Source organism: Lissotriton helveticus, chromosome 5_1 (genome assembly GCF_964261635.1).
Source record: "Lissotriton helveticus chromosome 5_1, aLisHel1.1, whole genome shotgun sequence".
Classification (NCBI taxonomy): domain Eukaryota; kingdom Metazoa; phylum Chordata; class Amphibia; order Caudata; family Salamandridae; genus Lissotriton; species Lissotriton helveticus.
Genome location: NC_136065.1, coordinates 684,183,058 through 684,206,135, shown reverse-complemented (window position 1 = coordinate 684,206,135; position 23,078 = coordinate 684,183,058). Strand labels below are relative to the sequence as shown.

Here is a 23,078-nt window from a genome sequence, read left to right as displayed (position 1 = left end):
ACTCAAGCATCGGCGCGCGGCGCGCCTCGAGGCCTTGCACGCAGCACCGGCACCCGACGACATATTCGACGACCCCGCAGAAGAAGGCCTAAGCCATCATCTTCAAATTTCACCGCCATCAACGGAGGTCGAGGCCGATCCAGACGAATACATCGAAGGACAGAGCCAAGACCTTGAATACGTCGATGAGGTAGGGGACGACGAAGAAGTCTATGGGGCCGCGGAAGATAGCTCAGAGGAAGAGCTATGCCGCGAAAGTTACTCGACTCAGGCTCAGGTCACGGGATCGCCACTCGGCCTTACCCACGACCCTGCACCGATATCCCCAGCCCCGCCTTCGGGCCCGGCCACGGATACACCGGAGGAGCCGTTGTTGCGCGTATCGAAACTGAAACCGCAACCAGTACAGTCGACAACATCTAAGATGGCCGACGTCACGCCTAAACCGAAACCGAAACCTACGGTCTCGACAACGGCTAAGATGGCCGAAGACACGTCGAAAACGAAACCGAAACAAACGGCTTCGACGACATCTAAAATGGCCGACGTCCCGTCCAAAATTACGAAGCCGGCTCCGTCTAAGACTCCGTCGCCCTTAGGACCTACGAAGCCGAAGAAGGCCGCCGAGTCACCGGCGCCACACGCGGTGGCCAAGGACACGTCCTCGAAGAAGGCAGTCCATCACGTCTCGACGGCTGGAGCGTCAACCTCCAAACAGACGGTCGAAGCGAAGACCACTAAAGGCCAAGATCCGACCGCCGGAGCCATTACTCCTCGGCACAAAGACACCGGCTCTGCATCGACGGCGTCGGCGCCTAAAAAAGCTGCAGGGCAGCGAACCGTTGGAGTCGAGGATTCATCGGTGCCTTCTTCTGCCACGCCGAAGGCCTCCAAAGCGGACGGACATGAAGCATCAGTCGTCAAACCCTCGGCTTCATTTACTAAACAGGTCACCGAGTCGCTCAAGAGGATTCAGGAGAAAGCCCTGCCGTCGACGAAGACTGCGCCATCGGATCCGAAACCGATGGAGCCACCTGCCAAAAAGTCAACGAAACTTATCTACACACTACCGCCAAAGGTGCCACCAAAGGCGTTTGCACCCCAAACGGTGCCGAAGACCTCGGGGACTTCGGAACATTCCACGTCCAGTGCTATTTTGCCTCGACAATCAGCATCTGATGACGAACGGGAGCATTATATCGATGCCCACACAGGGATAATGACACTTTATAAGAGAAAGATCAGTTCCCAGCCACTGGAGTCGTTTGTAATTCCACTGAAAAAGAAAAGGCAAACACAGGACATACCTGCCCTTGTTGAACCTCTGCAACCTCCCCCAAGGAGGAGTCCAACACCTTCCCCCAACCAATCAGGGGGTGAGGATGATGACCAAGATGAACAATACAACTTCCCTACTGGCAATGACCCTGATGTGAATCAGGACTCATATGACGACGCTGGGGACCAGGGAAGTCATCAGGTGGTGCAGGACCCACAAGGTTTTGGGGCACGTACATCACCAACTGAGGATTCAGCAGCTTTCAATGCTTTAATTGAGAGGGCAGCTGCAAATCATAATGTAGATATGCATGCTGACCCAGTGGAAGAGGATTTCCTGTTTGACACTTTCTCTGTCTCCGAAAGAACAGTCAAAACACTTCCTATGTTGAAAGGTGTCCTTAAACATGCGCCAGAGATCTTTAAAGAACCTACAAGAGCGAGAGTGGTAAACCCACGTATTGAAAAGAAATACAGGCCTGCGCCTGGGGACCCTGCCTATATTCGGGGACAGTTGCCTCTGGATTCGCTGGTGGTCGCAAATGCCCGCAAGAGGGCAAACTCCCAAACGACTGGTGAAGCTCCTCCCCCAGACAAGGAGTCAAAAGTGCTTGAGGCATCTGGCAAGAGGGTGGCTGCGCAGGCTGCTAATGTATGGCGTATCGCAAACACACAGGCACTGTTAGCGCGTTACGATAGGGCGCATTACGACACCCTAGAACAGCTCCTTCAACATCTGCCTGATGAGTATAAAGAAGCTGGAGAAATGCTCATACAAGAGGGAAAGCTTATATCAAACGCTGCAATAAAATGCGCACTTGATGTAGCGGACACAGCGGCTAGAGGAATTAACACTAGCGTCATGCTACGGCGCCAAGCCTGGCTTCGTATATCTGGATTTAAGCCTGACATCCAAACTACAATCCTCAACCAGCCCGTCAATCCTGACAGACTGTTTGGTCCAGATGTAGACACCACACTTGAAAAGATTAAAAAGGACAACGAGACTGCTAAGTCCATGGGGCACTTCAATCGCAACAGTTCAGGGGCAACACTTTTCGTCGCTCAGGTGCGCGTAGTGTTACCAGAGGACACATGGGTCACCAAAGGTGGTGCGCAATCCTCGTACCCCAAGCAAGGTAGAGGGGGTTACCGAGGTAACAGTGCCAAAGGCAGAGGCAGAGGGAACACCAACTCCCGTTCCTCTGCCGCAAACAAACAGTGACTCCCTGTCACTGCCCCCCGACCATCCAACACCTGTCGGGGGAAGACTCCAGCAGTTCCTGCCGGTTTGGTCGTCCATCACCATGGACAGGGGGGTGAGAAAACTAATCCAGTACGGGTATTGTTTGGAGTTAACATCCACTCCTCCCAACATTCCCCCAAGACACCGTCCTATGTCGGCAGAGCACTTGCACTTATTGCAGCAGGAAGTGCTAGTAATGCTGCAAAAAGGAGCAATCGAACTCGTGCCAGTGGAGGAGGAAGGAACAGGGCTCTATTCCCTGTACTTCCTCATCCCAAAAAAGGACGGATCCCTCAGACCCATTCTGGATCTACGCCCTCTCAACATGTATATACTGTCAGAACATTTCCACATGCTGACACTGCAACAGATACTTCCCCTTCTCAACCAGGGGGACTTCCTCGCAACCTTAGACCTCAAGGATGCTTACTTCCACATCCCACTCCACCCGTCCCACAGAAAATACCTCAGGTTTACCATTCACAACAAGCACTATCAGTTCAAAGTGCTACCCTTCGGAGTGACTACTGCCCCCAGAGTGTTTACGAAGTGTCTGGCGGCGGTGGCGGCGCACCTCAGGAGACAGAACATACATGTATACCCGTACCTCGACGACTGGCTCGTACAAGCAAAGTCGGAAACACAGTGCGCCTCACACATGTCCCGCACTATTCAACTCCTTCACAGTCTGGGGTTCTCGCTGAATTACCCAAAGTCGCACCTTCAACCAGCCCATGTGCGGCAGTATCTGGGCGCGACAATAAACACCCTGACGGCTATGGCTCAGCCAAACGCAGTCAGAATCAACAGCATTCAGTCACTGATCCAAAGATTCAGACCGCAACACTCCCTGCCAGCGAGAGTGTTCATGCAGTTGATAGGCATGATGGCCTCCTGCATCTTCATAGTCCCGCACGCAAGGTTGCACATGCGCCCCCTCCAAGAATGCCTAGCGAATCAATGGACACAGGCTCAGGGACAACTGACGGACCTAGTGTTCGTGACCGGTCGAGCATACAACTCTCTGCATTGGTGGAATCCACACAACCTTTGCAAGGGACGACCGTTCCAAGAGCCTGTGCCACAGATTGTCCTAACAACAGACGCATCTCTCCAGGGGTGGGGAGCGCATGTGCTCCACTACACGGTGCAGGGACTGTGGTCAACCCAGCAACAACGATTGCACATCAACTACCTAGAACTGATGGCAATCTTCATGGCGCTCAAGTCCTTCAAAGTACATTTGTGCAACAAGGTCGTGTTGATCCGGACGGACAACATGACAGCCATGTACTACATCCAAAAGCAGGGAGGTACTCACTCGCCACAGCTGTCTCATCTGGCTCAGAGCATGTGGAAGTGGGCCATTCAGAGGAACATCTTCCTCATGGCAGAACACCTCCCGGGCAAGGACAATCAGATGGCGGATCTGCTCAGCAGGTACAGCCATCAAATGCACGAGTGGGAGATACATCCAGCGGTGCTCCACCCGTACTTCCGGCAGTGGGGGCATCCAGAGATAGACCTATTTGCCACAAAGGAAAACGCAAAATGCCGAAGCTTTGCCGCCAGGTTCCCTCACCCGGAATCGCAAGGGAATGCGATATGGATGAACTGGTCAGGCAAATTTGCGTACGCTTTTCCCCCAGCGCCTCTCATTCCGCTGGTGGCAAAAAAGCTAAAGCAACACTCGATGACTCTCATCCTGGTTGCTCCAACATGGGCACGCCAACCATGGTACACCACGTTTCTAGAACTTTCCGTGGTACCGCATCAAAGGCTACATCTCACATCCCGGCTCTTGACGCAGAACCATGGCGACATTCAGCATCCAGATCCGCAACAGCTCAATCTGGCGATCTGGCTCCTGAGGTCTTAGAATTTGGCTACCTCAACCTGCCTCCAGAATGCATGGACATCATTCGGGAGGCAAGAAAGCCCACGACCCGGGCTTGCTATGCGGCAAAATGGAAGCGGTTTGTCATCTACTGTACTGACAACAATATCAACCCGCTAGATGCATCCATTCCTAACATCATCTGCTATTTGTTACATCTTTACAAATGCAATCTGGCTTACGCTTCCATTCGGATACATTTATCCGCCATAGCGGCTTATCTCCAAAATAGGCAGCACCTCTCCGTTTTCAGGGTGCCTGACATTAAAGCCTTCCTGGAGGGACTGAAGCGAGTCATTCCTCCGAGAACACCACCAGCTCCGGTGTGGAACCTCAATGTGGTCCTCACGAGGCTGATGGGTCCACCCTTCGAGCCACTGCACTCCTGCGAAATTCAAATTCTGACATGGAAAGTGGCTTTCCTCATTGCTATTACATCGCTTAGGCGCATTAGTGAGCTGCAGGCGCTCACAATCCAAGAGCCTTTCATCCAAATACATTCAAACAGGGTGGTGCTACGCACTAACCCCAAATTCCTTCCTAAGGTGGTGTCACAGTTTCATATCAATCAAACTATTGACCTACCCGCATTCTTCCAAAACCCGCAAACGGTAGCTGAGCGAATGCTCCATACACTGGACGTTAGGAGGGCGTTGATGTACTACATTGACAGAACACAACACTTCAGGAAAACACAACAGCTTTTTGTTGCCTTCTCAGCACAGCACAAGGGCAACCCCATTTCCAAAGCGGGAATAGCCAGATGGATTGTTAAGTGCATCCAAATCTGTTATCAAAAAGTTAAGCGCATTAACAATACCCCCAAGGGCGCACTCCACACGCAAGTTGGGGGCGTCCATGGCTTTCCTGGGGAACATTCCTTTAGAGGACATTTGCAGAGCAGCCACATGGGTCACACCGCACACGTTTACCAAACATTACTGTGTGGACGTGCATTCCAAGCAGCAAGCAGCTGTAGGGCAGGCTGTTCTCAAGACACTTTTTCAAGCTTCTGCAGCTGGCACGGGCAACCGCCCTTAATGGGGGGACTGCTATGTATTCTATGCATTAGATATGAATTTAGCAGCCCACATGCCTCGAACTGAATATGCTACTTACCAGTATGCATCTGTTCTTGGCATGTAGGGCCGCTAACATTCATATCGCCCTCCCTCCTCCCCGGTGCCCGTAGCGGCTGCAGACACTATCTTGCATTCATCATTAGCATGGACATCCTTTACACTATTTCACTCCATCTCTGCCACAATGGCTAAAAACAATCTGGGGATGGAGCCGATGCCCATGCGCACTGTAGTCCAGGGGAGGAGCCACCTATCTTGTGATACTTCGAAGACTCTTCCAGGACAACAATGTGCAATCATCCGGACCCAACACTAGGCGGCGATCTATGCATTAGATATGAATGTTAGCAGCCCTACATGCCAAGAACAGATGCATACTGGTAAGTAGCATATTCAATCTGGTACGCATTGCCAAGAAACAGCCCCCTAAAGGCTTGCAGGCTCACTCTACCAAAGCCAAAGCTGTGACCACTGCATTTGCGAAAAGCATTCCTCTCCTGGACATATGCCAGGCAGCGACATTGGATCTCTGACCCATGAAGAAGGGCATTTAATGTGTTTTAGAACATTGGAATGCTTGGGAGCTCCATTGAAAACAATGGACTGCTCCAGGCTTATAATGTCTGGTGTAAGACTGGAGCTCCAACATTCCAATGTTTCTTTGTTCACAGCTCTGGCTGTGAACAAAGGCTTCAAGGACCCTGAGGGGATTCCAATCCCCTCACGCTCCCATAAGGCTTTGTTCTTTTTTGTTAGAGCATTCTACCCTTTAGTGGCAGAATGTTCTAATAGCCTTAGAGCCCTTCGTAGCTGGGCTATACCGGCTATTAAAGTCCCTCTTCCTTGTTGAAGGCCCTCGCCTTCGGCTCGGGGCCTTTAACACCGGAGAGGGCCTTTAATAGCCGGTATAGCCCTCTCCGGCGGGCTATAAGGCTGCAATATAACAGAGTTAACCAAAATTAAGCTTTTAGGAGAAAGCTATCCTCTAACTGTGGATAGCTATGCGCACTGTAAAGCTAGTTTATTTAAAAAAAAACAAGATCTGCAGACCCTGTTTTATGGTCAACGGACTCTGAAATAGGGAGTCCCACCTCCAATTCCTCTACAATACAGTGACCGGCCTTCCTGTTTTCCTTCTAATAACGTCAAATCTGGATCATTCGTCTTATCAGAAAAAAGTTTTAACGAATGAGAAGGCCTTATTTCTACCTCTAAGCAGATGCCTATCATCACATTGTTCATAGTTGACCTCAATTTTTCAAAAAAGGTCACAGTGTTCATGCACCAAAACTCGAAGATTGTGAATTCCAAAAAATGTAGGAGTGGTTCCAGGACTTAATGTTTTTAATAGCAAACTTTCGAGCCCATCTGCCAACTTAAAGAATGTGATAAAGTGAAAGAATGTTTATATTTTGCTGAGGGATTACATATCCCTATTCTTAAATGAATGTGTTTCACCAATAGTTCCAGGTCTTGTACACAGGGATCATTGTGTACTGACTGCCTAGTATGACAGACATTCCCATTTTGGTTTTAAACAAGAGAATATCATGGTTGCCACTGCATTCAAATATGGCAGCCATGGATGAGCGTGCATCTATGGCAGCCTTCTTTGAGAAGGTTTGATAAAACATTACAAAAGTATTGAAAGATGGGTACTTTCAAGGAGTCATTTGTGGACCGAAGAGTGCTGGTCCACCTCAGGTAAAGAGGATTTGTTTGTCGTGGAGACGTTGCAGCAAGCAAGGGAGAAAAAGTTGTTCAATGGGAAAGTACCATGGCAACTGTGTGAGCATGCCTTTTTTAGTCATGAATATGCAGAGATGCACTCGTTCTGAAGTTCAACCATGAAGAGAGACCGTAATGCAAAATGTGAGATTCAGTACATATAAAACTGTGTGCTTTGAGGCAGTGTACTGCTTATTGGGTGAAACCCAGCTGTGTTGTGGTGGGCCGAACCCCAGAATTGGGTTGCAGCTTCTCGATGAGGACTATACAAAGCACTATACAGAAGTTACACCAATTATTTGAAGTCAGTGATGTTTTTTCAAGTTCTATAGTGGCCCTTAAGAATACAAAAAAAGTGAAAGATGGAATGCTTGAATTATTCTCAGCCACTGGTAATCACTCTGGCCGTATCTCACTGCTTTGGTTTTTTGTACCACCATGCCACCTCAGTTTGGACCCAGCCTTATGTATATCAGTGTGGACCCTGCTCCAGTGGGAAAAGTCCAGCCCGAACTGCCCTGAACCCGAACACAAGCAACCCGGGAAGAGTTTTGCCTTAGATAAGGCTCATAAAGCAGGTGCAGCTTGAGTACAGTGACAGTATGCACAGAACTATGTCTGGGCATACCTGTCCCAATTGGGACGACACACTAAGGTATACAAAATTCAAGCATTCCATCCATCACCTTGTTGTTGTTGTTGCAGTTGACGCCTGGCCTGGCCTGGTGGTTCGGGCTGGACTGTTCTATTGGAGCAGGGTCAAGACTTATTTGCATATGGCTGGTTCCGAACTGAGGTGGCATGGTGGGCAAAAAACGATGGATTGGGATGCAGCCTGATCGATTTCCAATGGCTGAGATTATTTCAAGTATTCCATCCATCACTTTTTTGTTGTTGCTGTAATGGCACTAGGCCACTAAAGTGTTTTGCAAAATTGAAAGGAACAATCAAAAATCAGATGGAAAAAACACAGCCAAAGATTTTTGTGAGGACTGCCTATTTCGATAGAGGAAAAAAGCTTTCTATAAATCTTCTTGCTTCCAGTTTTTGTGATTATGTAGTTTGAGAGGTAACCAGTAATGTCATGTGTGTGGTCAGGAGCAGGGCATGGTGGGTCTACTGTCAATTTTTGTTGTTGCTTTTGATGGATAACAGTTACATCACTTTAGGTTTTGTTGTTTTCAGGAACATTCTGTGTTTTTTTACATACTTTACTGTTTTACAAGTAGGAGAAATTATGAGTTACCCTTCTTTTTCTGTGATGTACACATAAAGGTATATACCCTCTGTGCGCTTTAATGTTAAATTAAAAATTCTTTCTTAATGATGTAGTTAACAGTAAGCCATAAGGCTCCACAAGTGTAATTATGTTAAATTTTTGCATTTCACCATTTTCTTTTCAGTAAATATGTTGGTGGTAATTCTCTCAAGTTGGAGGTAGCTGGAATAGAGTACATGAACGACGACCCTGCAATGGTGGATGTTCTGTATGCAAAGGTTCGGCTGAAGGATGGAGCTGAGAAGTGAGTTGAGTTCTGAAAAATGTCCTTCATGGATAATTAATTTAGACTCTTGTCTAGCTAAACTTACATCTAAGCAGGGGAGTTACAGCTGTTTTACAGTGAACTGTTGATCTGCTTCCCAGTAAAATGAGCATTTAGGAGTTGACGGTTTGAATTCATGTTGTGTTGGCTCCTAAACCAAGGTATTTCCCATCTTATTAGTTTAGCACATCATCATTTCATGTCTCTGTGATAAGATAAAGTGGGAGCATGCTCATACCTAACTAGTGATGTTTTTTCATGTAGCTTTGGTGAGTTTAGGAGATTTTATGTGGAAAAAATGCCAGATCTAAATGAGTAGATGATGTTTATTGTGACAAGTGACCCAGACCCAACAATACAGAGTATGCACTAGTCCAAAGAGAAACTTGGTTAATTTTATCGTTCATTTAATTTGGGAACAGCTCAAAAGAAACATATGTGCCGTTGTGAGTTTACGTTTGTAGAGACTTCTCGAGCTCCTTAACATCTTCATTTGTTAAAACAAATGCCTCTGATATCACAAATATTCTGTTTGCAACAATCTCAAGCCTCCATCCTTGAGAACGTTGAACAACACCGTAACCTCAAATAGGTTCTCATCTGGTATCTGCCTCAAATGCGGTTTTGTTGGAATAACCTAAAGATCGTTGGGAGTCAGTAAATCTACACTCTCACCCAGTTCAAAGAAAAAAGCTTCATGTCCTTCATTATTTCAATAAACCTAGTGTTCTTGTATTCCTCTCCAAAACCTAGCTAAGAACTGACCAAAGAAATAATTTGCAACCATCAACCTCAAACTATTTAACTCATTCTCTCTCAGATTTAATAAATCCAGAAGCTATGCATTAGCCTTTTGTCATGCCTGATAAAATGAATACATTTAGAAAGAAATTATGTCTAATATATAGTCTCCTATATTTGTGCAAAAACACCCCTATCCTCTTTCCTCAACCTACCACCAAGCTGATCCCTTGTAATTATTCACTCTTCTCTCTCACATATGAAACCCTTTATCATACTCTGATCTCTCCAGGCATTATCAATTACCTGGTCATTCTCCCTCATCCCTTGTCTCTCCATACTTTCCTTCTTCAGAGTGGTATTGAACTAAAGTATGTTAAAGTTGCCCACACAAAGCCCTCCTCCTTCTTCTTCTTCTTCTTCTTTTTTTAAAAGACCCAACAGGTTTATACTAATGTTGATAATTTATGCCCCATCTATGGGTCATCCTTTCTTACTAGAGATAATAAGAAATTTGTTCAGGAAAATTATATATAGTTTGTGTTTCATTCTTGTTTCAGGGAGGCCACAGTAAAAATCTGTGACGCTAATGTTGATGTATTACGCATTTTTGATGAAAGATACACCAATCTTCAAATATTCTTGCTTTTAACTGTCACATTCTACAACATTGACAATCATATTCTCCTGTACGCTCAGAAATTCAGTATTAGCATTGAGTGAACCATCTTGAAATGGGCTCATTCTTATCTTTTATAGCACTTTTAATTAGTGTAAAAGAGTAATTCCATATCTAATCCCTCCCACCTTCTTGCAGTGTCCCTCAGTATTTCGTTTTAGCACCCCTCCTTTACAATCTGTGTGCTGAACCAGCAGTTGAACTTCTTAAAGATTATTACATTTTGTTTCACCAGTACAACTATGGCACCAATATGGCACCCATAGCAAATTGGAGTCACCTGAATCAATCAATCAATCAAGCAAAAAAATTGTAAAGCGCACTACTTACCCATGAGGGTCTCAAGGCGCTGATGGGAGGGGGTGCCGCTACTGCTCGAAGAGCCAGATCTTGAGGAGTCTTCTGAAGGTGAGCAGGTCTTGGGTCTGTCGCAGGTGGTTGTGGAGGGTGTTCCAGGTCTTGGTGGCAAAGAAGGAGAAGGATCTGCCGCCGGAGGTCGTTCGTTGTATGTGAGGATGGTGGCGATGGCGAGGCTGGCGGAGCGGAGCTGGCGGAGCGGAGCTGGAGGGTGGGGGTGTGGAAGCTGAGTCTGCTGTTCAGGTAGGCTGGACCGGTGTTGTGGAGAGCTTTGTGTGCGTGGGTGAGGAGCTTGAAGGTGATATTCTTGTTGACGGGGAGCCAGTGTAGGTCTCTGAGGTGGGGGGTGATGTGGCTGCCACGGGGGGCGTTGAGGATCAGCCGGGGGGAGGTGTTTTGGATGCGTTGTAATCGTCGCAGGTGTTTGGCTGGGATTCCTGCATAGAGTGCGTTGCCGTAGTCCAGCCTGCTGCTGACGAGGGCCTGTGTCACCGTTCTTCTTGTTTTGGTCGGGATCCACTTGTAGGTCCTTCGGAGCAAGCAGAGGGTGTTGTAGCAGGAGGAGGAAATGGCATTGACCTGCTTCGACATGGAGAGGGAGGAGTCGAGGATGAATCCTAGGTTGAGTGCATGGTTGGTGGGTGTCGGTGCTGTTTCCCGTGCGGTTGGCCACCAGGAGTCGTCCCAGGCAGAGGGGGTGGGGCAGTGGATGAGGCCCTCCGTCTTGTCCGAGTTAAGTTTCAGACGGCTGGTCCTGCGAGGGGGGCCATGTAGATGTTGAACAGTGTCGGGCTGAGGGATGAGCCCTGGGGTACGCCGCAAATGATGTTGGTGGATTCAGACCGGAACGGAGGTAGGAGGACGCTCTGGGTTCTCCTGGAGAGGAAGGATGTGGTCCAGTCCAGGGTCTTCTCTTGGATTCCGGCTTCTGGGAGGCGTGTCTTTAGTGTGCAGTGGCAGACCGTGTCGATGAGGGCTGATGTTTCGCCGTTGTCTAGTTGGCGCTTGATGTCATCCGTGGCGGCGATGAGGGCCGTCTCGATGCTGTGGTTTCGTCTGAATCCGGCCTGGGACGGGTCTAAGATGTTGTTGTCCTCGAGGTGGCTGGCCAGTTGAATGTTGACGATTTTCACGATGACTTTCACCAGGAAAGGGAGCAGGGAGATGGACCGAAAGTTCTTGAGGTCCTTGGGGTCCGCCTTGAGTTTCTTGAGGAGGGCGCTGATTTCGGCGTGCTTCCAGATTTCTGGGAATGTCGCTGTCTTGAAGGAGATGTTGATGACCTTCGTAATTGGGGTGCGATGGCTGCATCTGCTTTGTTGAAAACGTGGTGTGGGCAGGGGTCTGAAGGTGATCCTGAGTGGATGGAGTTCATGACCTTACGTGTATTGTCGTCGGTGACGTTGGACCAGGAGGTCAGGCGGTTGGGTCGGGTGGTGTGTGGAGGGGGGGTGGAGTCTGACATAATCGGGGCGGCCGCGGTATTGAAGCTGTCGTGGATGTCAGCGATCTTGCGGTGGAAGAAGGTGGCCAGGGAGTCGCACAAATCTTGTGAGGGTGGGATGTCGTTGGTGTTGGCACTGGGGTTGGAGAGTTCCTTCACTATGCTGAAGAGCTCTTTGCTGTCATGTGCGTTGTTGTCCAGGCGGGCTTTGAAGGAAGATCTCTTGGCTGATCTGATGAGGTGGTGATGTCTGTGGGTGGCGTCCTTGTGGGCAGCGGCGTCTGGGTCGGTGGGGTTGGTGGGTGGGTTCTGGGCGAGGGTGGTGGTTAGCTGGTCTTCGGTGACTTTGCTCCAGCAGCGGCGGGGTAGCTGTTGGGTGCGGTGGTGCGTGGTGGGTTTCTTAAAGGTGAAATGGATGCAGCTGTGGTCGTTCCAGTGGAGTTCGGAGGTGTGGTTGAAGGCGACGTGGGCGCTTGTGGAGAAGACGGGGTCGAGCGTGTGGCCGGCGACGTCGGTGGGTGCGGTGACGAGTTGTCTGAGGCAGAGGTTGGCGAGGTTGTCGATAAAGGTGGCGGCGTTGGCGTCGTTGTTGTTCTCGAGGTGGAAGTTCAGTTTCCCGAGGAGGATGTAGTCCTTAGAGGTGAGTGCGTGGGTGCTGGCGAGGTCGGCAATGGAGTTGCTGAACTGTGCCCGGGGTCCGGGGGGTCTGTAGAAGAGTGTTCCTCTAAGGGTGATGTTGGGGTCGGTGTGGACCCGGAAGTGCAGGTGTTCAGCGGAGTTGAGGCTGTTGTCTGCATGGGTGGAGACCTTGAGGGTGGACTTATGGACGATGGCTAAACCTCCTCCGATTCCGTTGGCTCGATTCCTGTGGGTGATCTTGTAGCCGTCCGGGATGGCTATGGCGATGTCGGGCGCCGAGGAGTCGTTCCACCAAGTCTCGTTCAGGAAGGCAACGTCTGGGGCGGAATCCACCTCATTATCAAATATTCCCTGCATTGCATCCAAAAATGGATGAACAAAAACACTTTGAATGCCAAACATTAAAGACTAGATTTCTTCTCTCCTTATCTTGAAATGTACCCACTGAACAAACTATTTTGGTTTGTTACCAGTTTGGCACCTTTGGAACAGCTGCAATCACTCTTGTCTTGGATACTGCTGCCTTATTCCTGGCTTTCTTCTTGATGGAAACCTGGACCTCAAAGGACACATCCAGGCAATACCAGATTTAATTTTCCTAAAGTCCAGATTTTAAAACACATTCCATCCCCTCTGAATTGTAGTTGTGGCCATAGTTATGTCTTGACTTGCTATTTCTAAGCTCTTCTCACCGCCTTCCTTAAAACAGAGTCGCCGCTCTATGAGCTGTTCTTGCTGCTGCCACGTTTCATGCCCATGTGAAATTGTGACCAAATCACCTCTGTCTGTCTAAATAGTCTCCATAGAAACTGCACGTCTGATGTACAAAACCTTAAGCCTCCAAACTCTGGGTAGCTCTCTAAGCTAAGAATATTAAAAAAAAACTTACATCCTATTCTGCAAAAGCAGCAGATCTCCCTCCATTTCCCTTTTTATGAAGAAAGTGCTTTACAGATCATTCTCCACAAGTGTTTCCCAAACCTTTTTATGTCAGGAATGCCTCAGCTTTTCAGAATTTTAAATCACTCTTCAAGAATATGTTTCTGTGAATCTTAACCTCACAATTCCTGCATACCATTGTAGGGTAATTTTTTCTTTCTTTTCTTTGACTCCTACGTAGGCTAGACCTCTGGATATTGTCCTCTCTCTGTATAAAATAATTCCTCACTGTTATTTTTCAGTGTATCTATACAGAGCTAAATCATGTCATGATCTTCCAGACTGTATTTCCATTGACTTTCCCTTACTGCCTGTTTCACCTTCATGTTATGATTCCTTCCTTATCCATCTTTCGTTCCCACCCTGCCAAACGCTCATTGCCTTCATCCTTTTTTTTGTGTTTTTCTGTAATGCCACTGTCAATTTGTGCTAGATTTTTCGTTTTGACCCCTGCAGGCAGATTTTCTGTTTTTTTACCACTTTGTCAGAAACAAAGTATAAGCTGTAGACTCGCCTCCAACATCTGCACGGACTGTTAAGTATCTTGGGACCCTGCTGCACGCTCACCAAATTATGACTGTGTCTTCATTATGTCAGTCTTAAACTACATCTAGGCATTTTGTTTTAGTTCTGATTGCACTTCATATACCGTGCTACTTCTCATTTGCAATTGTTGCCAGTCATGACCATTTAAAGCTATGCTGCACTTTATCCTTCATGCTCTTTAGTTATGTTCAGTACACCCATTAATTGTTTTATTACCTTTATTTGATGTGACACAATTGTGTTGGCACAATGCCAAGTTAAATTTCTAATCTATTGTACAGCATTCTGAAATCCTTTTTTTGTGGAGTAGGTGCCGGGAAACCCTTAGGATGCGGTGCGCCTTATACATTTAAAATAATAATATTAATAATAATATGAGACAGTAAATTTTTTTTTGCCTTTTCAAGTAAGGATTTTCAGTTTTGTTGAGGACACCGAGGTAAGGATTATTCCTTTTCTCTTCTTTACTAACCCACCCAACAGCATCTCTAAGTAACGAAAGGAACCAAAAATGACAAGTACCACTAGGCTTACTATTACACTGACATGACACATGTCAAGTTCGACCTGTCAAAGAACATACAGCTCCTATCCTGAAGAGGTGGCCACCATTTTGCTTCTGTGATTGCTAATTTGAATGCTGAAAATCCATATATTTCATCCTGAACCACAGAAATAGTTTGCCGAACTCTTTTCCTACTCCTACATCTGATCATTACCTACAAATAAAGTATATCCTTTTAAAGACATAAGATCTATATTTGCCCTCAGTAACAAATGTAATGGAAGAAAAGACTCCCACACCTATACCAGCCTCAACCATGACCCACTTGACAGTCCTACCAATAGTAATGTAAGATGCTGAGGCAAAAGGTGTGTTAAAGGATATTAACAATTGGCCAGACATGTCTCTTCCTCTGTCATTGTATACTGGTCTGTAGGAAATAACCATCTTGATATTCCCCCATATTTGTGCCCTCTCTGTTTTGATGGCATTGGAACACTTTGTTCTTTAGCCCTGCAAGACAGACATAAAGTGCATGTGCTTCCCCCTTTATACATGTCGAAATGGGTTTAATCCTGATGGGCGCAATTAACATTTCTATGAGACCATATTATGTGGTGCAGTAATACTCCTCTGGCCTGGAAATTTAAATGCCACCTGTGTACTGCAGCAACTACTGTGCTATCACTACCTACAGTGGCAGTGAAGCATGGCTTCAGGCATACCTTGTGTAGCCAGACAGCAGCAGCTTGAACCTGCTGCACAGACCTGTAAAAACAGCCCTTCTGATAGGTGGATAAAACTGATTTTAAATATTAAATAAATCACCCAAATAAGCACACCTTACTACAAATTGAGGTGCATACGTTAGAATAGGATATGTGCAACAATGGAAAAAGCATGCTCCCCTACTGACATACTGACAATGCCCAAAATGTCATTGTCTCTGGCAAGGATGTAACTATCACATAGGAAAAGTCAAATTTTAGATTATATACGATCTATAACTTTTGACCTGTACCATGTACACACTCCATTGAAAGGCTTATTTTTATGTTTTATAAAAGTCCAACCTAATGGTAATTTACTTCAAAGTGGCCTGCCCTGTCACAAGCAAATGTTAGATGGCTCCTGGATGTTTGTTTCCAGTCCAGGGAGGACCTGGCTTGGCAGTTCGGGCTGGACTGTTCCCATGAGGCACAGGGTCAAGACTGATTTGCATATGGCCAGGTCTAAACTGGGGTGGCATGGTGAGAAAAAGAATGATGGATTTAACCCAGATCTCGTGACTGGGGGTGAATGTTTTGATTTGTTCTGCATTCGTTCTATCAATTGTGTGTCTTTTGCTTTCTCGCCCTAAGTGCGCCAGGTATGCCCAGACGTGGGTCCTGAGCTCACTGTGCCACTGGAATCAAGCTATCCTGGCTGAAGAGGGGTGAAACCCCGAAACCGGCCCTAGGATGCTTGTTTTCGGTCCAGGGAGGACCTGGCTTGGCAGTTCGGGCTGGACTGTTCCCATGAGGCACAGGGTCAAGACTGATTTGCATATGGCCAGGGCTAAACTGGGGTGGCATGGTGAGCAAAAGAATGATGGAATTAACCCAGATCTCTTGACGGGGGTGAATGTTTTGATTTGTTCTGCATTCCGTCCATCAATTGTGTGTCTTTTGCTTTCTCGCCCTAAGTGCGCCAGGTATGCCCAGACGTGGGTCCTCACTGTGCCACTGGAATCAAGCTATCCTGGCTGAAGAGGGGTGAACGCCCGAAATCGATCCTAGGATGATTGTTTCCGATCCAGGGAGGAACTGGCTTGGCAGTTCGGGCTGGACTGTTCCCATGAGGAACAGGGTCAAGACTGATTTGCATATGGCCAGATCTAAACTGGGGTGGCATGGTGAGCAAAAGAATGATGGATTTAACCCAGATCTCTTGACTGGGGGTGAATGTTTTGATTTGTTCTGCATTCCTTCCATCAATTGTGTGTCTTTGGCTCCTGGATGTCCACATAGTCAGGCTCGCAGCAATCCAGTGGGAGGGAAGCTACTTCTAGGTAAGGAATCTGTCAGTGACCTCCCTACTCTTCAGCAAGGCAAGGGGTATGAAATATTTCTACCACCCTTAGTAAGATTAGAGGGGGCCACAAAATACCTCCTCCCTTAAATACAAAAGAACCCATGCCCTCAGTTAAGGCAGAGGTGAAGCAAATGTCCCCTGACGTTGGGAGGGGCCTGTACAAAAAACTGTAACCACTCTTGGGTGTGGAGGGTGACAAGTACCCCCCATCACCTTGGGCAAGAGGGATCAAACACTTCCAGTTGTGGGAAAGGTTGATGTCTAACAAGAAGGGGGGGGCTTGAAATTCCGCATTTCTTAGAAAATTAGATCCAAATCCCTGTCCCAGCTATGGGCTCCTTCTGTTGGCTGTTCCTAACTGCAGATTCCTCCCCTTAGAATATTCCCCAAGTTCCAGATTGGACCTGGAAACTTTTCACACCAGTGCTCCCATGCGCCACAAGGTATTGTAGTGCAACCCCAGAAGTGATGGAGCATCACCCCTGCGTGCCGACAGCAGTTGCTTTCTTACCATGCCCTCGAACTCGCACAAAGTGTGCCTTTGGTGTTTTGTCTCGAGGCATGCCTCCAAGTTGTTCTTTAGATGCACCGTCATGCACGCAGAGGTGATCCAGAACCATGAAGCAAAGCTGTATGTCGCCGAACACAGGAAGAGGTTGCATACCTTACAAAGGGTCCATTTCACGTCGAGGGTGAGGATCCGCTCCTGCTCCAGAGGCCGATCCTGCAGTAGGTCAGTTTTTTAGTCAAAGTTGAAGATGAAACATAAGAAGCCGAAGCGGGACTCCATCCCGTCCCACTACTCTCTATCTGAAAAGAAGTCACCAGGGCTTCAAGATGCCATTGGACCTTGCTCCCGATCACCGATTGAGGGGCTGATTCCTCCATTGATCTCAATGCGCCGCAAGCTTCCCGGAAAATTTGCAATGCTGCATCGTTTGTAGGCCTTTAAGGAGGCTATGCTTTGTATTTTTGGCACACTGCAGGGTCCCTTTAGTGTGCCTGTGGGCCTCAATGACCCGCAGGTACCTCTAGTCCAGTCACTGCCAGCGGATCTGTCCTCAGCGCCTTATGAATCCCTACAGTCAGTCTTGGTTTTGCGCCGTCTCCAATACCTGCGCTGGTTCGTCTTTCACCTATGCTGGAATTAACAACAATCCCACCATGCATCTACAGTCATCCGAGTCCTTTTGGTTCTAGGGACTATGATCCGGCAGGCAAAAAACAGGTTATCACGGGCCTCGCTCTTCCCAGTGCCCCGTGGCAGCAGCCTACAATCCCCTTTTGTTTGCCCATAGCAGCACACAACCACATTGTAGGAGGGAGGATCTAACATTTTCTCCCTGAGTGGCAATCCATCACAACTGACAAATGGGTCCTCCTGATCTTACAGCATGGCTATGTTCTTTCGTTTCTCTCTTACCTGCTGTATCTTCTACTCACATGAAAGCCATACTCAGATGAACACCTATCCATCTTACTGCAAGAGATGCAAGCTTCAAGGAAGCTTGCATCCATCAAGAGGGTTCTGGACTCTTAAATAGAGACGGGTTGTTACTCTGGCTGTTTCATCATGCCAAAGAAAGATGGAGTCCTTAGGCCTATTTCAGACCTTCGCTTCCTGAATTAATTCCTGCTGAAGGAGAAATAGAAATTTTTAAATGCTCCCGCTGGCTGAGGTTCTGTCTGCCTTGTATCTGGGCAACTGGATTGTAGTCTTGGACCTGCAGGACAGGTTACCTGTGGTTCAGGGCTGGCCAAGGGCATTTTCAGTTTGCTGTGCTCCCCTTAGGCCGTACTAGCTTCCTTGGATATTCACAAAAGTGATGCCAGTGGTTGCTGCAAATCTGTTTTGGAACTTTCATAGATTCCCATTGCTTGCATCATTCCCCGTCGTCGGAATGGGAGCCTCAGTAAATAAAAAATAACATAGCAGTAGGTACAAAAGAGAAAGAAAGGCCTAGCCTCATCTCATTTTGTAGCATATCCACCTCTTTTTGCAAAAGAGACCAAAAACATCAAACAACAAATCAGATTAGCCTCACCCCTTAGAACCCTCCTGAGAGAGCCTCAGAGCCTCATATTTTCTACTGCACTTTGTGCTAAGGGAGTCTCCACTGAGCTCTGCCCAGATTTCTCTACAACTTTGGATCCTTTTCATCTTTTTCTCACCAAGGATGTCAGATAAGGAAAAGAAAGCTTTATTTAAAGCCTGTGCTACTTGCTCTAAGAAAAGAAAGGCTTTAAATTGAGGACAAGCATAACGACTGCATCTATTGCCCGTACCCTGATCATAAGGCCACTGATTGTAAAATCTGCAGGACCTTCTCTAGCAATACTGAGAGACAGGAAAGGACGTCTGCTGACTTGGTTGCAGAAGATGAAGTCTCAGAAAGAAGTTATATCCAGTGACAGTGAGGATTCCTCCTCAGCTACATCTTCGTGTAGGTCTAGGAAAAGGGGTAGGTCTTCCCCTTCAACTTCATCTGAACCTCCTGCTAAGGCCTTACAAAAGACCCCTGATAGGCCCAGTCCCAAATAATCTCCTCACCGAGGTGTAAAGGAGAGGGAGGGACTAGCTTCTGAGGTACTTCCAACTCAGAAGGTGAGCCAAGATCCATCTGTTTCCTCTCCTCCACCTGAAAAGGAGAAATTGTTAAAGAAACCGGCTTCTGTACTTCAAGAAGGAAGATCTGACAGGAAAAACCATCCGTCAACGACGACAATATCAGGTACGTCGACGATGGCATCTAAAATTCACCAAGCGTCGATCCCAGCTCCTTCGACGGGCCCGTCGTCGAGAGCTTCGTCGACCACGACTTCGGCGACGCTACAGTTACCTATCACAATGTCGTCAACAATGTTGACAACCTGGAGGTCGTCGAAGATGATGCCGACTATGGTGTCGACGGCAGAGACGACGTCGATGACAACGGCGACAATGGTACTGACGACGAGCCCATCTTCGATGACGATCCATTCTCCGACGACGATTCCTTCTACGACGACCTCGTTGACGATTCAAAAAGTCCAGATTTCTGTAAAAAGACACCAAATCACTCCGGAAATGACATCTCCTCGGAGAGTGACACCATTACCTCTGGCTTTGCTCTTGGAAGAAGAGTTTTCTGTAGAGGACGAAGGTCCTTATGGGGTTGCTTACAGCCCGTCCCAATTAAAAGTGAAATATCAGGATTCTGAAGATTACTATATGGAACAGCAACATTATGTTCCAAGAGATAGACCTCAGGAGCAGTCACAGCAAGGTATGATGGCTATGCTTTCCTCTCTCATTAGTGACTTGCAAATTATGTTTCTAGATTACAAGAGAAGGTTTCCGTCTCAAACTGCTGAGCAACCAATGCAACCTCCGCCTTCTCCAACCCCGACCTCTTCTTCAGCTACAGTGGCTCCTCAGTTGCCTCAACCTCAGGATCCAGAACCAATGGACAGTCACCACAATATTGTTACTATGCATGATGATGATGATGATGATGATTCATCAGATGAAGATCGAAATGTGGATCAGGTCCCGGACCCAGATAGAGAGTGGGATGATTATGTAATTCCAGATCCGGCCTCACCATCGCCAGATCCTATTGATTCTCCTCCAGCAAACATTGGAGTTTTCCATAATCTTATGGAGAGGGCTTCAAAGAGGTTTGGCCTACCCATTACTACTGAACAATCGGATTGCTTCCTGTATGATTTTAAGGAGCTCTTTCAGGAAATCCATCAGTTCAATACCGATTGTGGAGCACGTATGGAGTGAAGGAATAAAGGTGATGCAATCTCCAGCGACAGTCATCCCGGTTCTTCCGCGGCTATAGAAAATATATACGCCTCCTAACGATAGTCCCGCTTGCCTGATTGGTCAACCAAAGCCGGATTCTGTTATCTCCCAGGCGGCTCAAAGAAAGTCAAAGAATCCATTGGCGCCCCTTACCACACCACCGGATAAGGAGGGTAGGCACCTAGACAATATGAAAAGAGGTTTTCCACTTTGTCCAGTCTCCTTCTTAGAGCGGCCAATGCACTTGCAATTTTGGAACAATATGATCGCCAGATGTGGTGCGACTTATCTCCTTTTATGTATCAACTGCCAGATAGTTCCAAGGCAGAGGTGAAGAAGATACTAGAGGAAGGAGAGAGGTCTTCTTCAGAAGTAATAGATTGTGCTATGGACATTGCCACCACTGCCTTTCGCGCTCTGGCAGGTTCAGCCATTCTAAGACGTCAAGGCTGGCTTAGGGATACCTGGTTTCACCCTGAGGTGCAGAATAAGATCCTAGATTTACCATTTGATGGAGAAATGCGTTTTGGAAAGTATGTGGATGACACTCTACATAACATCAAAAAGGACACGGACACGGCAATGTCCTTGGGGACATTGCAATACTGCAAGGTTCCGTTCAGAGGTGCAAAAGGAAAGGGTTTTTTGACTTACAGAGGAGGTACCAACTGCGCTACTCCTCCTATTCGCAATCTTCACAATCATATAAACCCCAGTACTCTCAACGCCAAGGCCAATCGGCATCTTTCTCTCGCCAACCGTCAAGAGGACGACAAGGACGTCAGGGGAGAGATGCTTCTAAATACCAATAGAGGCTTCCTGGCTCTATCTACTGTTCCTCCACCCCCTGGTAACATCAGTGGGGGGCAGGATATCACAATGCCTTCACAACTGGGAGATCATTACATCGGATCGTTGGGTCCTCAATATCACCCGATTTGGCCACACGTTAGAGTTTCAAAATGTACCACCTTCCAGAGCCCTGCGCACCACAGAGCCAAAACACCTAAATCTTCTACGTCTCGAAGCTCTTCAGCTGCTCATCAAAGGAGCGATAGAATCAGTACCTCAATCTCAACGAGGAAAAGGGTTCTATTCCAGGTTTTCCTGGTTCGCAAAACGGAAGAAAAATGGTGCCCAATTTTAGACCTGAGGGAGCTCAACACCTATCTCATAAAACTCTCATTTCGGATGGTATCTCTTCAGGATATCTTGCGTGTCCTGAATTCTGGCGATTATATGGCAACTCTAGATCTGGAGGACGCATACTTCCACGTTCTCATTCACCCAGCACACAGGGGGTTTCAACGCTTCTCAGTAGCCAAGAGCCATTTTCAGTTCAGGGTCCTACCTTTCGGACTCAGGTCCGCTCCACGGATATTCACAAAGGTATTGGCCCCAGTTGCAGCATTTCTCAGAAAGCAGTCACTGCACGTTTTTCCCTATCTAGACGATTGGTTGATAAAGGCCCCATCTTCTCAAGCAACTACTAGGGCAGTCGAGAGTTACATTCAACTTTTCAATCATCTGGGTCTACAACTCAACAGAGCCAAATCAGTCCTTCTTCCATCCAGATCGGCCAAGTTCCTGGGTTCCATTCTGGATACAACTTGTTGCAAGGCTTTCCCTTCAGAAGAAAGACAGAAAAAGCTGATTCTTTCTTCCCGTCAATTGCAGAAGAAACTAACTTTGTCAGTCCGGCTTTACAAGTCTCTCCTAGGATCGATGTCATCCTGCATTTCCCTAATTCCGCATTGCAGACTTCGAATGCACCCCTTGCAAGAGCAACTGGACATGCAATGGCGCCAGGCGGAAGGCTCGTTCGATGACAAGATACAAGTCACTCCGCTGATGAAGGAGGCGGTCGACTGGTGGACCGTCAAGGGCAACATCTTGAAAGTTCTCACTTTCAAAGTTGCTCCAGCTCCTTTAATACTGACCACGGATGCCTCTCTAGAAGGTTGGGAAGCGGTGTTGCAAGTCCTTCATGTGAGCGGTCACCGGACACCCGAACAACGCACTCTTCACATCAACCTTCTGGAGCTCAAGGCCATTCATTTGGCTTTACAAGCTTTCCTTCCGAGGATTCGGAACTCCACCGTCCTGGTCTGTACGGACAATACAACAGCCATGCACTATGTGAACAAGCAAGGTGGAACAAGATCTCAACTTCTTTCAAAGGAGGCCCAAGAGATTTGGGAATGGGCAATTCTTCAAAGAATCGCTCTCTCAGCAGAGCATCTTCCAGGTACCCTCAACACAACAGCAGATATGTTGAGTTGTCTGAAATCAGTCTGTCACTAGTGGGAACTGGATCAAGGCACTCTTGACAGAGTTTTCACTCGTTGGGGCACTCCGTCCATAGACCTGTTCGCAACACCAGACAAATGCCGGTTTTATGCAAGCAGGGATCACCGTTGAGGATTGCTGGGGAATGCTCTTTCGATGGCCTGGTCAGTCGCATTTGTTTACGCCTTTCCGCCAATTCCCCTGATCCCAAGACTACTCAGGAAACTCAAGTCAGAACCCTGCACAATGATCCTAATAGCGCCGGCATGGCCTCCTCCAGTTTTGGTTCACAGAGCTT

General features: G+C 47.5%; 1 protein-coding gene across 1 annotated transcript in view; it reads left to right on the top strand.

The window, feature by feature from the left end:
- The window catches only part of ASCC1 (activating signal cointegrator 1 complex subunit 1), a 771,288-nt gene that overhangs the window by 406,958 nt on the left and 341,252 nt on the right, over positions 1–23,078 (top strand). Inside the window, exon 7 of the mRNA XM_078643075.1 lies at positions 8,635–8,754. Coding sequence (XP_078499201.1) covers positions 8,635–8,754 — 120 coding nt within the window. The remainder of the gene's footprint in view (positions 1–8,634; positions 8,755–23,078) is intronic.